Below are 17536 nucleotides of genomic sequence, written 5' to 3'. Positions count from 1 at the left end.
TATGACTCTAAAAATGTTCCCCCTTTTTCACTCCACTCAGATCCGCAGCCAGAGCAAAGCCTCCAGTTCTGGGCTCTGTGAGGGGGATGAAGTGGTTTCTATCAATGGCAACCCTTGTGCAGACCTCACCTACCCACAGGTCATCAAGCTCATGGAGAGCATAACAGACTCTCTCCAAATGTTCATCAAAAGGTACAAAAAATTAGTTGGAATGTGTATTTTCTTTTGAAGCTAGATGAGAACAATTATAGCTGCTACTACATATATAGTTTCTCATATATGGGGAAACTGGGGGTGCTCTGTACAGGGTCAGTATAGTGAAACAGGAAAACCACAGTGTTTGAAAAGGGGCAATTATAATCAACTGAATTTTCCAGTTTGTTGAATATTAACTTGAAAATCTTTATTTCAAGAAGTTCACTGAAATTTTTACTTAGGCATTTTAGACTAGTCCCTTAGAAATCTCACTATGTTGAACATAATATAATACTTCTAGGTCAGGATATATTTTGTGGTGGGTCAGGATCACTAAATTATAATTCCCAGATTCACAGATGAATTTAAAATGTTTAAGCATTAATAGCAATATGTAACACTACGGTAATTTTGTCTAAAAAGAAAATGCCTAGTAGAAGGAAAATAACAATGACACACACATAAAACTTAAGAGCAGCCGATTTCTGCTTGCCAGGATCACCAGTAAAATCAGTATTTTGGTATAGGCAAAAGTGGATGGTTAAAATAAAGCCTTTGGACTATCAATGTAAATCACTTATTAATTTGATTTGTCTAAATATCACCCATCCCACCTAACTGCTTAAAAATGCAGAAGTCAACTTTAAACATAAAAACAAATGAAACCAGTAGTGATTCTATAGCATCTTACTACACTGATGGACAGTGACTATAATGGGGTATGTGGTGGGGACTTGATAATGGGAGGAGTCTAGTAACCATAATATTGCTCATTTAATTGTACATTAATGATACCCCAAAAAAAAAAAATTGAAACCAAGGAGGGCCATCATGAAAGATTATAGCATTACCAGTTTTAGTGTGCAAATCACAATACAGTCCATACTAACTTTGCAAGTGAGACCCTGACCATTGCATCTTAATGAATCCAAAAAGCAAAGTTCTGGCTACTTGGTGAAAAGCCTTCAGGAAGGTGTTGGGGAACGTCTCACACACAATCTCAAAGCCCTCCAGGTTTTGCTTTAACTCTGCAGAAATATTACATAAAGCATTACCCCTCTGATAACCATTCAGTGTGATTCCATTTTTGTACAAACATGAACTCATTATGGTCAAAATCTTGTGAAAATAAAAGAAACTTGGCATTATTCTTAGAATCTCCCATCTAAATATTTGCCAATTAAACCCAATGTTTAAGCCCTTAGAATCCTACTTATTTATAAGTTGCCACTTGCAGCTAAAAGGAACCTAACAGGACTCTTTCCAAGTGTAGTCACAATGTTTGCCATTATCATGCATAAATCTGAGGTATTTGAAGATTTCTATCTTTGTAAAGGATTAATGGCATCTAAAATGGAGAAAAACCTTTTCTAATTCATTCCCTTTTTAATGACTTTACTGATTCAATGAGGCCAACTTCTTTGGCATACTTCTGTGGTCTGGGACATCCCCTACCAGTTGTTGTTTTGATTGTGATGGTTATCACTGGGAAAAACCTTGGTGATTTAAAGCTGAGTCTCAGGTACACATTTACTTTCAGAAATAAAAGGACTAGTTCTTTGCTACTTTTAATAACCAGAATCATGATTATTTTTCTTTTGTCTGAAGTACGTTGACTTTTATCAAACAAATAATTAATTGATGAGTTTCAAAAGAGAATCTAAAATTAAAAGCAGCCCAAGGCAATCAACATCAACATCATTCCTACTCTGGATGTCTGAGCACTGTTTCCCAGAATTAAATATTTCTCCCCCTCACAGAACTGTTATTTATCACGAGAGGACAAGTGGTTTACTTTTTCTGGACTATTGCCCAGATATAGCTGGGGAGGACTATCCTAAGACTCCTTTAACATTAAGTCTCCATTATCTTAAATTTTGTTAAAATGATATTTTAAAAAATTATACAATTATGACACATAAATTATGGGATTAGGTAGCTATGTAGGTGGACTAGAAATCAGAACTTTTAACTTTAACCCCCAGCTTTTATGACTTTTTATTCATGAATATTCATTTTACTTGGGCTACCAATAAAAGTTAACATTTATCTGATCTGTTTGCCTGTATTACTGTCTGTAAGGCTGGAATGAATTCAGGCTACTCTTGTCTCAGCTTCATATTGATTGCTAACAAAATTCAAAGTGATTTAATTTACTTCCATCTTGAACTACTTCCAGGCCTTCTGAAATTAAAACTTCCTGACCTTTTGGTACCCTCAAATTTAGTTGCATACAGTATACTCATCATTTCCTATATAAGAAAGATGTAATTTGCTGTTATCATGTTTTCAAAAACAATATTATAATTTTTTTTGTATTACCAGGAAGCTCTACAGATTACTTGCCTAGAGAAAACAGCATTTCATTTGATTGTTAGTATGCTTTTGTTTTGTTTAATTCTGTTTCACAGTCAGTGCAGTCAAAAGCAAAGTTAGGAGTAATTGTTTTGCACAACAGTCTGAAATTCTACTCCTACATAAATTCTAAGGTAAATTCCCTTGAGTAGAATAAAAGTAGGGGCTCACTCCTTTTAGCTGATGAACCAGCATTAGTCAGGGTGCATTTTGAGAGAAGAAAAAAAGGACAGAGATAGACACTGCTGCTGCTTAAAAAAAAACCTTACAAATGTAAGAAATGAAGGCATCTCCTACAGCTGTTCTGTGAATGATGCTTCTCTTCTAAAAGCAGTTAGAGTTTAAATTAGAGTTTTAGGGAGAAGTTGTTTAACCCTTGAACTGCCATTGTTTCTTGCAAACCCAAATTTGTAAAACCAACTGGGAATAGTTAAGGTCAAAATCACAGGACTGTGGTCACCAACTGGCTCCTTTGCTGAGAGAGAAAGAAACAATTTGACTTCAGAGATCTTATAAGGAAAATGCTCCAAAAGACAAATTCAAATACTGAAGGGGAGACATCTCAGATTATAAATACTCCATGACTCAGTGATTCATTGCAGCATGGAAAGGATTTCTCTTTACACAAGAGTACTGGGCTGGGGTCCACTTATTACAAAACACATGCTTGCTGGAACTTAAAAAAAAGCTTCTATTGCATTCCTTTCAAGACAACACAGCCTCTAAAAGACTTACTTGAATTATCTGTATGTTAATACTGTTTTGCTGAATATTGCTGAGCTGAAGATGTTATGTGACTTTATAATGTTCAGACCTAAACTTAGTCAATAAGACATCAAAATGCTTTGTCATGTTGTTAAAAACATGCTTATTTGAAAGCACCCAAATAATCAGAGATAAAGGGCATCCATGTACCTAAAACCTGTGCTTTTAAAAAATAGCAACTGGATTTAGGGTGGATTTAGGTTTCATAATCTTTTGTAAGCATTTTTGCTCTATTTGAAGAGAAGTTTTTTTGGAAGAACTTTAATAATATAAACATGGTGCCAATTTCTGCTTTCAAATATGTTGCAGTTGACATTTAGGAGGAAATATTTTGACTGTTTCATGTATTAGACATCATAAAAGTGTCAGGAAGTTCTTTGGCAGGTGTAACACACTCTGATTTAACTGTCTGGACTGATATTTCTATGTGCAGACCATCCAGTGGAGTAAATGAGACTTTAATCTCTGAAACTGAAAACAAAACCTGTGAACATCTCACCCCTGAGGGGCACGTGGAAAGTACCACCCTGAAGATTGGACCAGCCATAAAGAGCCAGTACAGGGAGTTCTACATCGCCCCGGTCAGGAGTGGAGCTGAGGACCGAGAAAGTGGCCCTAGTTTCTCTGGGAGCGTAAAAGAAGAAATAGCCCTGAGCTGCCAAGTGGATCCCTGCATGCCTGACTCCCAAAGAGAACGCTCACCAGAGGAGGTTATCTTAAGGGAGAAGGCAGAAGTGGAACAGCTAGGCCCTGTGGTGGAGCTACAACTATCCCTTTCACAAGAGAGACACAAGGGCACTGGTGCCCCCGTAGTTGCTCTCCTGGGAGCTGAAAAATCTAAGTCTCCCAACCCAGATCCTAATTTACAACACGATGGTATTGTCCGAAGAAATTCAGTCCCCACTGATGAGAAAGGGGACCCTTCTCTGAGATCCAGCAAGATAATCCAGATTTCCAGTGGCAAAGAGTTGAGAGTGATTCAGGCAAGTGAAGCAGGACACACCGGCCTGGCCCGAGTGGAAGTGATCCTCAACTGTTCTGACAGGCAGAAGACGGAAGGGTGCAGGCTTCAGGCAGGAAAGGGGTGTGTGGATTCTCCAGGGGAAGGAGGGCAGTCAGAAGCACCTCCTTCTCTGGTGTCCTTTGCAGTCTCATCAGAAGGCACAGAGCAGGGAGAAGATCCACACTCGGAAAGGGATCACAGCAGACCCCACAAGCACAGGGCACGCCATGCACGTAAGTCCTGCCCAGGGCTGCTGTGGGGCTGTCCGAGGGGCTTCAGAACTTTATGCCATATTGCTGCTGCTTTGCCTGCATTTTTTTTTTTTAATATTTTTCTTATGTCTCTCATTGGCTTAAATTTTTTTTTTTAATTAATGCAGAAAATAACAAATGTGAAGTTGTGGAGAACATCAATTTCTGGATTGGAAGCAATGAATTTGAATTTTGTAGTAGATTTAAATGTTTTTAATGCACTTTCTTTTGTTCCCAAAGGCACAGAAACTGTTAAAGATAATAATATTATTAATGTGCCTTTTAAATTTGTCTCAGAATGTTGTAATATTTCATGTTAAAATAGCATATGAGAGTATTTGAAGTCATGTGGACTCCACTCCCGAGTTTAAATGTCAAAAACTGTTGAGTCTACTGCTGAGAGGTGTCTTTAAAACACAGTCTCCACCACTGACATTAAAAGCAGATCTTCATTTTGAAAAAAATCATTGTGCAGCTTGATGATGCTTGCAGAAGTGAGCTTGATGGACAAGGACATGTGGAATACTGAGCAGTTACATGATCCTCTCCTTTTTCTAAGTCTTCACTAGACTGCAAAGCATTTTTTCATTTACCTTCTAGACACAGAAGTCAGTCTCCAGGACCATGTGGAGGCATTTATATGCCCCAAACATAAAACATTTAAATTCAAGGCTTTTTACAGTGTCTTGTTTTACTCAGGGGAGTGATTACAGAAAGGAGAATGAGGATAAAAATGACAGTTGGGTTTTGTGATTTTTGTTCTTTCCTTTCATTTTTTAAAATGAAAACTTTTGTAATTTCACTTGAAGAGATAGGGGCTGACTGATAAAGGCACTTGAATGTATGAATGATACTCAACAGTAGTGAATTTGATTATTCAAAGTAGTATATTAAGTCTTCTATTCTAGTGTTATTTCTTTCAAAGCATATTTTTAGCATAACCATTTGTAGCTTTATTGGCAAGTGTTGTTAATCATTCCTTATACTTTAAGCATCTGTACACATCCTCACATTATAGCATATTAAACAAGTATATTAAGGCAGCATTCACATGCTTTATGTGTTGGCAGTGAAGTTCTCAACAACTGTGCAACTGTGACTGTCAATTCAGTAGTATGTTGTATAACACCAGTCAAAAAAGGAATTCCATTTAGGAATGGCCACACTTTCTACTGTCCCCTTTAAATTAGATTTAATTACAAGTGAAAATCCATCTAACTTTGTTATAAAACAACTTTGATTCTGTTTTATTTTCAACAACCATTAGGTTTGATTTTTTTTTCCAGTGACAAAAGGGCTAATTTTCAATCACAAAATATTTAAAAATTTTTGGAAATTTCCATTGAGCTGTTTTAAGGAATTCAAAACTTATTTGTGAACCATGCCTATTATCGTTGAATACATGATTATAATTATAACTGATGGTATAAATTAATCTGTTACCAATTCATTTTTTAAACAGTAATGATACAATTAAAAATTTAAACATAAATTTTTATTTTAAGACTGTCAAACTCTCACGTTAATTGACTTGATTTCTGCATTAGTTTTTATCCACAGTTAAAAGGGTAACTAGTTATATAATTTTTTAACTTAAATTTGTTGCAACTAAGTAGTATTGTATTTCCAAAATGGCAATACATTACAAATTTATTTTAGACAACTTTGTACATGAAGTTTCTTACATGTACTCCACAATGATCCAATGTTATGAATGATTATTAATTATTGATTCAGTACCTTCAGTTATTATTCATTCAGTTTTTTGAATTTATATTAAGTTAGTGTGAATGCAAAGACTTTGGGGGAATATCAAAGTAAAAACAAAAGGAAGAAAACAAATATTTAAATTCATTACATTAAAAAATTCAAGTAACATTTTCTTGCTCCCACCCCTTATAAAAATGCCTGGAAACAATTTTACATTGACTAATTTTTTTTTAATATGTTAGTACAAGGTTAAGGTATGTCTTAACTTGCTTTTCAGAAAAACTATGTCCTTAATTTTTTCATTTTTAGCTTTGATTATATCCCATTCACTGACATTTACTAGCCAGTGCCTGTTATAAAGTTTAAGGATCCATGCAGAAACAAATTATGAAAATATAATCAGCAGGCATAAAAATGCATTATATGAGCAAGTAAAACAGAGCACTGTAAAGAGTTATAGATGTATCATTGTTTACACTTACAGAAGTATACATTTTAAAAGAAGTAAGACAGAAAAATGAGCTGGACTGCTTCAAAATTCAGTACCTAATTGTAAGGATGTTTTTTCCGTATTCACTTTCCCCCAGGAGAGTTGGTTTCTGGGTTGCTATGGAGTCTTCCTTGAACTCTCCAACTCAATATAACTTTTACTTTCCCTAGGGCTCAGGAGGAGTGAAAGCCTATCAGAAAAGCAGGTGAAAGAAGCAAAATCTAAATGCAAAAGCATTGCTCTCCTTCTAACAGATGCCCCCAACCCCAACTCCAAGGGGGTGTTGATGTTTAAGAAGCGTCGCAGGCGGGCCAGGAAATACACCCTAGTCAGCTACGGTACCGGTGAGCTTGAGCGAGAGGTGGACGAGGAGGAAGAAGGTGACAAAGAGGACACATGTGAAGTAGTATTTCTGGGCACGAGTGAGTCAGAGGTGGATGAAGAGTTATTGTCTGAAGGTGACAACACACAGGTTGTGAACTTTGACTGGGACTCTGGACTAGTGGACATTGAAAAGAAACTGGACAGAGGGGACAAGATGGAGATGCTGCCAGACACCACGGGCAAGGGAGCCCTTATGTTTGCCAAGAGGAGGGAGAGAATGGATCAGATCACGGCACAAAAAGAGGAGGAGAGGATGGGTGGGATGCCAAGCAGAGAACCAGACACTGCCCAGACAGATGGCCTGAGAACCATGACTTCCTACCAGAGGAAAGAGGAAGACTCCATCAGAGTGCAGAGCTCTGTGAGCAAAAGCTACATCCAGGTGAGCCATGGTCTTGGCCACGTGCCCCAACAGAATGGCCTCAGTGGGGTGTCCGAGACAGCAGAGGCCCAGAGGATGATCCCTATGAACAGAACAGCCAAACCCTTCCTGGGGTCTGTGAACCAGACAGCAGCCCCCTTCTCCCCGACCCGAAACATGACGAGTCCCATCGCTGACTTTCCTGCACCTCCACCTTATTCTGCAGTCACACCTCCGCCTGAAGGCTTCTCCAGGGCAGTATCCAGTCCGATAGCTGGCCCAGCACAGCCTCCTCCGTGGCCGCAGCCTGCCCCGTGGTCCCAGCCAGCTTTTTATGATTCATCTGAGCGAATAGCTTCCCGGGATGAAAGGATCGCTGTGCCAGCAAAAAGAACAGGAATACTGCAGGAGGCCAAAAGGAGAAGCACGACAAAACCCATGTTCACCTTTAAAGAACCGAAAGTAAGCCCCAATCCTGAACTCTTGTCACTTCTTCAAACTTCAGAAGGCAAGCGGGGTGCTGGAGGTGATTCTGGACCTGAAGAAGACTACCTCAGTTTAGGAGCAGAGGCTTGTAATTTCATGCAAAGCTCCTCTGCAAAACAAAAGATGCCACCTCCTGTTGCTCCAAAACCTGCAGTCAAGTCCTCGTCCTCCCAGCCAGTGACTCCAGTTTCTCCAGTCTGGTCACCAGGAGTGGTTCCAACCCAACCTCTTGCTTTCCCCACATCCAACCCATCACAGAGCACCATTGTCTCCTCCATCAAAATAGCCCAGCCCTCTTACCCTCCTGCCCGGCCAGTGAGTGCTTTGAACCTGGCTGGTCCCTTCAAAGGACCGCAAGCAGCAGTAGCCAGTCAGAACTACACTCCAAAGGCAACAGCCCCCACTCCAACAGTGCCTGCTGCTCATGCTCCTGCGGTGGGACCATCTGGTGAGCTTCCCGGAATGAGTGGGAGGGGAGCCCAGCTCTTTGCTAAAAGGCAGTCGAGGATGGAGAAGTACGTGGTAGATTCAGACACAGTGCAGGCACACGCTGCTCGTGCTCAGTCTCCCACTCCCTCTCTACCGGCCAGTTGGAAGTACTCCTCCAACATCCGAGCACCTCCTCCTGTGGCCTACAATCCTATCCACTCCCCCTCCTACCCACTGGCTGCTGTCAAGTCTCAGCCATCAGCCCCACAGGCATCCAAAACGAGCAAGAAAAAGGGCAAGAAACCCCTCAACGCTTTAGATGTCATGAAGCACCAACCATATCAGCTAAATGCAGCCTTGTTTACTTTCCAACCGCCAGATGCAAAGGATGGCCTCCCCCAAAAATCATCCATCAAGGTTAATTCAGTGCTGGCCATGAAACATGCCCTTCCTCCCCGGCCCGTGAATGCCAGCTCACCCATGAATGTGCAGGCCTCCTCTGTGTACTCAGTACCAGCCTATAGCTCTCAGCCTTCCTTCTTCACAGAGGCCACCTCACCGGTCAGTGCATCCCCAGTGCCTGTGGGCATTCCCAGCTCTCCAAAGCAAGAATCAGCATCGACATCCTATTTCGTGGCACCACGGCCGAAGTTCTCAGCCAAGAAAAGTGGTGTCACTGTTCAGGTGTGGAAACCATCTATTGTGGAAGAGTAATCCTATAGCTGAGGCTGCGTGTCCACTTTGCTTGAAACAAATTGTTTGCAGTGTTACTTGAGTCCCCGAGAATGCCTAGCAAGTCCTCAACTTACTTAATATCAGATGTCACCTCCCAATCTGGGTCCAAGGAGCATAAAATTTTTCATGAGTCAAAAATCTAACTCAGATTGACTTAAAACATATTTATCTTCTTTGCACACTTACTTAAAAAATCTAGGAGCACCCCAAAACAGACATGTGCCATTATATTAAGTAAGCGGGATACATAGGATTTATGCTTTAGCCACAGAAAAGACACTGACTGTCAAAGTCAGTGGCATCAAACATTAGGACACAGTCTTTATGTAATATAACAGCTGTGCTCCTCTGGCGAAAAGGTTCAAATGTAGTGAAAAGATAACATATATTGATTGAGATTTCCTTTTTAATAGTGCTTTATCTCTATTACTACTGTAAAGCAGTAAGAAATTTATCAAGAACAGGGATCAGCTCTGGTCTGTCAACCTCAGCCACCTGTTTGATACTGTGGAGAAGGTACCCTGGGGATTGTTGGAATGTACATAGTTCAGTCAGGTGGGTAAGAAAGAGGGTATTAATAATTACTGAGCACTTATTAGGTTCCTTGCCAGATGTTTTATATATATTAACTCACTGCTAAAGAAGGATAATTATCCTTACAGATTGATTCCCATCCTCCCTCCCCAGCCACCTAAGAAACCGAGTACATCTCCAGTTGCCCACAAAACCCTAGGTTTGTTTTCTTCAGCTGAATCAAGTGGTAGAGTACAGAATAATGAAGTAACATATAAAAAGGTGAGCAGGCTGCAGGTAAAGGCACACAGGACGGTGTTGTTTTCCCTTGGGAAACCATGTGGTCAGGGCATGAAGGGTTACTGACTACAGGGGCTGATTGTGAAGCACGAGGAAGCCAATTTGTGTGGAGGCCATAGGGTGAGAACACACAGTTATTAGCATCATTTCTGAGTGACCTCACAGATTTCTTTCTTGTGCTCGTTTTGCTTTCTGATGACTGCTTCTCCCATTGTTCCTTGCAATTCTGTTCTTGCACCTTCACTTTATTATTTTTCTTTGATGGACCAGGAGGATTCAGGCAAGGTTACCTTGTAAATCTGGATCGCTTGCACATCATGCTGTCATCCAGCTGGCAATGAACTTAATAATGATACTGACAGTAAACCTGGAGACCTTTCTCATATCTATTTTAAGTCCATGTCTGACCAACCATGGAAAATATTCAACATGAAATAATGTAGAGAAACACAAAGCATTTTTGACAGTTTCAAGGAAAACCATCTACTCAGTACACAGTACTCATAAAAACTTGCCTGATTGAAGGGTACATGGTACCATTGTAATCCTCTGAAAATATCTGTATTCCTGTTCTTCTTTTGCTGTCACTGTCAATCTGCTGCATTTTTCACTATTCTATTAAAATATTACTTTCTTCTTTAACTGTTCAGTATATGTTTTTTTTTAAAACTCTTACCTGTGCGAGCTGTTGTGATATAAGTCATTTCTCTGATATTTCTCTTCTATTGCTCCCCAAACATCTGAATTTCCTTTTTGTGAGCATATCCATTTCTCTGTACAATGCAGAACTGCAAGCTGTAGGTATTTCGAAGACATAACACACACAGAGGAGAATTAAGTCAGCTACAGAACAATGAGGCCAATTTTGTTTTCTCTCTGGAAAATCTTCCATTGCCTTTGGTGGCAATTTACCTAGAGGTTACAGCTGCAGGATGTAGCTCAGCCTCTTATTTGCCTTTTTGGGAAATCAATTAGGAAGAGTAATACAGGATAAAGGAAAGAGCAATCTATCCATTATATAACACTATTGTTTGTATTACTTGTTCTCTGCGAAGGAAGTCTGTTGAATACTGTGCATTTTGCGTTCTTTCCTAATAGAACAACCAAAAAAGCCTTCTTAAGGTGAAGCAGGAAAGGAGGTCATTTTTGTAACTTGGCATTCTTAGCATAGCTTTTAATGGTATGAATTAGAGGAAAGATAATGGAACACAAGGTCACCCAGTTGAGATCATCGGTTCAAAAGTAGCCTAGGATGGTAAAGACCCACAAGTATTCCCAGTTGTCCAGTGATTTGTGGTATGTAGGAATGAGAAGTGTTTGGGGTCCATTTCCTGTTGAACAGGTGGTGATCTCAGCAGAGCCACTATTTGTAGTTGATGACTAGAGAGACATCTAATGTGACTGGGACTGTCATGGGGTTCCCCCAGAGCTTCTAAGAAATATGCCAGGCATGTAGTCAAAGCATCCACAGCTTCGACTGAGATCTGATCGTACGGGTCTCATCCTGAACCATATGGTCCCACAGTATGGAAAAAGGGTGGGAATCCTCCAAAACTGTATCCATGACAGAGTATAACCTCAGTCAGAGGGGTCGGGAAGTGGGATGGAGAAGGACTAAACCAGCTCCCTGGAGTAAGAGAAGTTTCATTTGCCTCTTCTCTCCAGCCAGGGAGGCCCCTAGACCTTGCATGTAGAATAAGCTGTATGTGCCATCTTTCAGACTGGAGTTAATGGAAATCATGTCAGCGTGGCAGGTGGGAGGGAGACTTAGAACTCATGGCCTCAGCTTCCCTCCTATGGGGCACCCTTTTTGTCCAGGTGCTGCTGGCTTTATTGTGGTGGCAGTGTTTGGCTCGTTGGCTACTTGTGGAGTATGGGGAGGCAGTTTTTGTTTAGTTTTTAGCACCCTGACTTGTCCCTTGTCCTTTGTAGCTTAATTTCTAAGCAGAGCACCTGTGGAGTCAAGTTTTCATTATGAGCACAATAGCAACAATCATATACCAAATGCCAATGTTATGTTAGGTGGCTTATGTACATTATCCCAAGGAATCCACTGCATGGTTTACAGGCACTGGGATATAAAATACAGTATAGTCATAGTCACTGACATACCACAGGACCTCATGCAAATGTCTTTCCATGAGTTTCCTCCTAATAATGTCTCAAACCTTTCTTCCTGGAATGCTCTATCATAGTGAGTCTGCACAACACTAGATATTCTAGGAAGAAAAGTGCTGTGTAAACGTAAGTACAGCATGTTCCTCCCAGATTTTCAGGAGGGTAGATTAAATCACAGAACTGGTAAGATTGGGAAATCTGAATGTTGCCACTGTAGGCTGAGAACATTTATCATCTTATTTCTAATATTTCAGTAATAAACACAGTCTGTTTTGAGAGAGGAAAAATCACACTGTGTCTGCATTTTGACTATTCTGACAATAGAAAGCCTACGTTTTTAGGAATATGTTTTATCAGACACATTTGGGCTGTTGTTCTGGGGCACATAAAAGTTTTTACTTCAAAATACATTTATTATGATTGTTAATGATTCTCATTTAATCTTCACAAGAAGCAACTCATCTTAAATATAGGAACACCGATCTGAGTCACAAATCATTCTGTAGAGTAAGCCAGGGTTCTCAAACTCTTCTAGAAAGATAGTGCCAGCCTCTTTCAAGAAGTGGCCTATGTATGGGAAGTGAATATTATCACACAGCCTAAATTGTAGCCTGGCAGCAAGAGTCACACCTGAGATGTCAAAATTAATGATCTTGTTTTAAAGGGGGTGGACTCACATATGTGAGACTGTTGTCCTATTTACAGTTACTCAGTTAAAGAGCTTTGAAGGTCATGTGGCTGCTGACAGGCATATCAAGCACTGGGACTCTGGTGTTTTCACAGGGAAGCCTCTTGAGAGCACAGAAAGACACATGGCTGCTAGCATCTGAATTTGGATTGAATTTTTCAAACAAAAGCCCCTTGCTGTGTATTAGTTCATCCAGTTACACATTCAAGAACCTGCAATCACCCATCTTCTAAGGGTGAGTTCCTGAAATCTGGTGCTGTTTTATGAGTCACAACCAGCCCGGCAGGAAGGGTATTTGAAGTCACAGTCATCAAAAAGATGTGATTGTTTTCTGAAAAGCTAAAAGCTTAAAATGCTTCTAGAGGGAAGCAATGGGCTGTGTGCTTGAACTATGGGGTCTCCTAAAGCCAGAGTTATTGAGTTGGTTTTAGAAATTGTTAAAGGTTCATGAGAAAAATATCCAAATTTTAAGAATTAACATTATATTTTCCGGAAACACTGACCCTCACTGGTCTCATGTCCCCTTATCACTGGACTCTGGGGGACAGAAAGACCATGTAGCACTTCAGTGCCACTAAGTTTGTCAACAAGTATTCTGGGAAAAAGCAGAATTGAATTCTTCTCTAGATTTCCCACCAGGGTTGGCTGAGGGCCAAAAGCAAGCTAATAAATTCTCACAGGCAAAACTGCTACAAGAGGCCAGTCTTTGTTTCTCCCTCTATGGTTTTTTTTAAAAAGTATAAAAATTATAGGCTATGCCATGGAGCATTGGGCCAATAAAATAGTCTTCTGGAGGAGTCAGTTTCTTATATTTTAAAAACTGAATATGTTTCTATGGTATGTAGTTTTGTATGTTAAATTACCAATTAGCACTTGGAAAACAGAACTTATTACTCAGAAGCAACCAAATAAAGAGAAATTTAATTTAAAAATACCAAATCCTCTCAGACATTTATCAAAATCTTGACTTTATCTGAGGTTTGCCAGCTAATAAAATATATCTCAAATATAAAGAAAGAAAATTAGACTCTTACAGGGTCCTACAGTTTAAGTATCTTTTATTATTGATACATAGAATTTCTCAAATTTTCATTTTTTGGTTCTAAATGTAAAACTCCTCATGTTGACCTGTATTTACACCATTCTTGACATGTTTATCTAGATTATGTGTGCCTTATGACTGGTGAAATATACATTTAGGGTCCCTAATAAAAATAATCACAAGGATATACTTCCCAGTTTATCTTCCTTCCTCTACATGATAATGATAATAATACTCAAAGTAATAATATTCTAATGTACCACAGAGAATACTGATTTCACAGCCCATATATCTTGAGCTCCTTGATTGCTACTAATGGTTTGTTCGTGGAAAAAAAAAAAAAACAAAGCCCACAAACTAAAGATTGCAATTAGATGTACATTGAAAGGAAATGCACATACTAGGAATAAATGGAACATTTTTTCTTCTTGGAAGTAAATATCAAAAAGCAAAGTGCTTTGTTCTTCAAGAGACATTTTAGAAGTCAGGGAATCTTTGATATCTTTATTTGGTGGACGAATCTGTTTTCAGGACCACCCAAAGGCCCTAAGTCAAGCATTATGGTCCAAGTCAGGAAGACATGGGTGGGGAATGGAAGCTGTGGCAGCCATTCAAACAATCTCATGAGGCCTGAGGAAAAGGCAGGAGGTGGGGTGGGGGCTGACGTATTAAGTTTCAACTCTATGCCAGGAACTGTTTTAAATACTTTTCATAAGTTATAACAATAGCTAATATCAACTGAGCAGAAACTTTGGGTCCTGAATTGTGCTGAGTATCTTTCACAGATGATCTCTTTTTTAAAAATTGAGATGTAATTGACACATAACATTTTATTAGTTTCAGGTATACAACATAATTAAATTAGTATGCACTGGGAAATGAGCACCACAATAAGTCTAGTTAGCATCCATCACCACACATGATTACAGTTTTTTTTCTTTGTGATGAGAACTTTTTAGATCTACTTAGCAACTTTCAAAACCACAGAAATGTTAACTATAGTCATCAGGCTCTACATCACATCCCTAGGACTTATTTATTATATAACTGTACCTTTTGATTTGCTTCACCTATTTCATACCCCACACCCCTTGCCTACAGCAAACACCATAGATTATCTCTCCTAATCTGTAGTCCTGATGGGGTAGGTGCCATCGTTATCCCTAGTTTATTGATTATACATGGAATTCTAAGGCACAAAGAGGCTGGAGAATTGCCCGAGATCACACAATGCTAAGTAGTGGACCCTGGATTCAGTTTGGAACTGCACTTTTAACCAATACAGTGGGATTTCATTCACTCCTCAGAATTGCCCTGAAAGCGAACATATTAGTATTCCCATTATATAGAGAAGGCATCTGAAGCTCAGAGAGGCTAAACAACTTGTCCAACAATCACTAAGCTTATATAAGTAGTGGGCTGGGGTCAGACTTTTGTCTGACATCCAAGCCTGGGCTCTCCCTTTAGTACCACATGGTTTCCACAGTCTCACTAAACCCTGGAATCCCACTCTCTGAGACCTGTGAATTGTGTGTTTTCCAAACTATTCACCAGGAGCCTATTCTATATATGCTTTATAGATGGCTTTGACCACATTGAGTGTCATTAGGTAGGACCCCACTACTTTCATAAGATTGTTCATAAAATCAGATGCTATGATAGTATGTTGGAAGTGAAAACCAGTCTCTGAAAAGGAAGCATCTGTCTAAAGGGTAAAAAAAATATGGATTTGACAGTGATATTTTATGAGTTCCCCCAAATCTTTCATTGTCTTACTTCAGGATGAATAGGTGATATTCATGGGCTGGGAATAGGGAGGAATATGACTTTAAAAAGTAAAGAAAAATCAAATTCTCTACATAAAAGGAAGTGTCCTCCTTGGTTTCATGCCATTCTGATGTAATATAAGTCAGAATGGAACTTCCTTAAGCAGTGAATCAGCACCCAGCTGAACTTGCTGCTAAACCAGTAATAACTAATACATTTCAACAAGACTAATTCTAAACTGAATAATGCTGACAGGGTCACAAGTTTTCAGTGTTTCGAACTACAATCTAAAATCTAATAGTCACTGGAATCAGAGTTCCTTGAAGTCTCTCCTGGCTGAGCCAGCACTCCTCCTGGGCATGCATGAGGCAGCAACTTTTCCTGCCTAAATGTGCTCCACAGAAGATTTTACAGTGGTTATTTCTGTCAAAGACTTCCCAGCAAGGACATTTTTACACCTTGCATTTTTTCCCAGTAACTTTGTTTCTTGGACTATGTCTGTTATTTTGAAAACAATAAAAGAAAAAAACCTCCTGAGAAACTAGTGTAATTGATTCCAAAGATGGGTTTGAATGTTCCCATCACTAATTTCAAAGAGAGAAGACGAGAACTTCTAAGTTAATTGTAAAAACCCTTCATTATATTTGCAGAGCTTCACTGCCTTAATTTAAAATCATAGAGCCACTAATAAGGTAATAATTATGAGGGCTTACTATATGCAAAGTGCCATTATAAATACTTAATAAATGTTAACTTTTTTAGTCATCACACAATGATTAAAGTATGAAGTAGACACTATTATCATCCTCCTTTACAGATGAGAAAATTGAGGTAAAGAAAAGTTACGGAACTTGTTTAAAGTGGGCGAGCTAAGACTCAAGACCTAACAGCCAAGCTCCAGAGCCCTTCTGCAATCACAAGGCTAAGTTACCTCCTTTGATTACAATACAAGTCATGATGAAAGAAAATTGCCCATCAGAGGCAATAAGCTATACTTGTCTCAGAAATAATTCAAAGTTACTTTCAACCTTCTAAATCAAAGTAAGAAATACTGAGAAGACTTATTAGAGTATGGTAGCACCAAATGGTAGATACCTGTGAACAAGTACAGGGGTGGGGGAAGGCTGTGGTTTTATTATCTATCAGCTTATTTGCTTATCAGTCAATAAATGGTGGAGGGAAGCCAAATTTTTCTAATTACCATTGAACGAATACTCATAATGCCCTAGACCTATTTCCCCAGCCACTTCCAGTCAACTAACATTATATATTACTAGAGCCATGCTACTTTACACCAGCTAAATTAAAGAAAAAAAGAATAGTGATGAGGAAAAAAAAGTCCTCATATTTTAATAACAATAATGTGGAAAAAATTACCTCCAAATTTTTAAATTAAAAAGCCATGATTTGATTTAGGGGAAGTGAAAGGCAACTATTTCTTAAATGGAATTCACCTATGATTAAATGAGATAATGCATGTAAAACCAAGCATACAGAGGCACCTTTTGTAGTGGGTAAGGGTGTGGACTTGAACCAGATTGCTTGCCATTGAATCCCAGGCCTGCCTCCTGCTAGTTGGGAGCTTCCAGCAAATGATTCAGCCTCAGTATCCTCAGCTGTGAGATGGGGACAATAATAAGTGTACCTAACAAGCTGCTGTGAAGACTAGTTAAATCAGTATGTATTATGTGTATAGAACAGTGCCTGGCACATTGAAAGCATTCAACATGTATTAGCTATTAACATTATTGCAAAGGGCACCCAGTAAACAAGTTACTGTTTCAAAAAACTTAGAGGAAAGCACACACATATTAACAATTAAACAAGTTCTTTTGTTTTCTCGGTCAATATGAATCCGGGTTTAAGGATCTAACCCAGAGGAAGCAATGTTTGTATAAGTCTCACACTAACAAGAGAAATCTATTCCCAGCAGTCTTTCACTGA

The 17536-nt window shown here is 39.2% G+C and overlaps 1 protein-coding gene and 1 long non-coding RNA gene across 7 annotated transcripts in view; one reads left to right on the top strand and one right to left on the bottom strand.

Moving 5' to 3' along the window:
- The window catches only part of LOC118924102 (uncharacterized), a 257912-nt gene that overhangs the window by 101298 nt on the left and 139078 nt on the right, over window positions 1–17536 (bottom strand). For all 4 annotated transcript variants that reach the window (XR_008997836.1, XR_008997835.1, XR_005029456.2 and 1 more), the window contains exon 3: window positions 10654–10772. This is a non-coding gene — a long non-coding RNA (uncharacterized LOC118924102). The remainder of the gene's footprint in view (window positions 1–10653; window positions 10773–17536) is intronic.
- SYNPO2 (synaptopodin 2) overlaps window positions 1–17536 on the top strand; it is a 167673-nt gene that overhangs the window by 131992 nt on the left and 18145 nt on the right. Inside the window, exons 2-4 of one of the 3 annotated variants that reach the window (XM_036908601.2) lie at window positions 41–192; window positions 3749–4551; window positions 6940–9113. In XM_036908601.2, the coding sequence (XP_036764496.2) occupies window positions 41–192; window positions 3749–4551; window positions 6940–9113 (3129 nt within the window). The remainder of the gene's footprint in view (window positions 1–40; window positions 193–3748; window positions 4552–6939; window positions 9114–17536) is intronic. The other 2 variants (XM_057502573.1, XM_036908602.2) reach the window with 2 other exon arrangements.

The sequence above is a fragment of the Manis pentadactyla genome, chromosome 5 (genome assembly GCF_030020395.1).
Source record: "Manis pentadactyla isolate mManPen7 chromosome 5, mManPen7.hap1, whole genome shotgun sequence".
Taxonomy (NCBI): domain Eukaryota; kingdom Metazoa; phylum Chordata; class Mammalia; order Pholidota; family Manidae; genus Manis; species Manis pentadactyla.
Note: the sequence above shows the minus strand (reverse complement) of the source record. Positions and strands in the feature narration are given on the sequence as shown.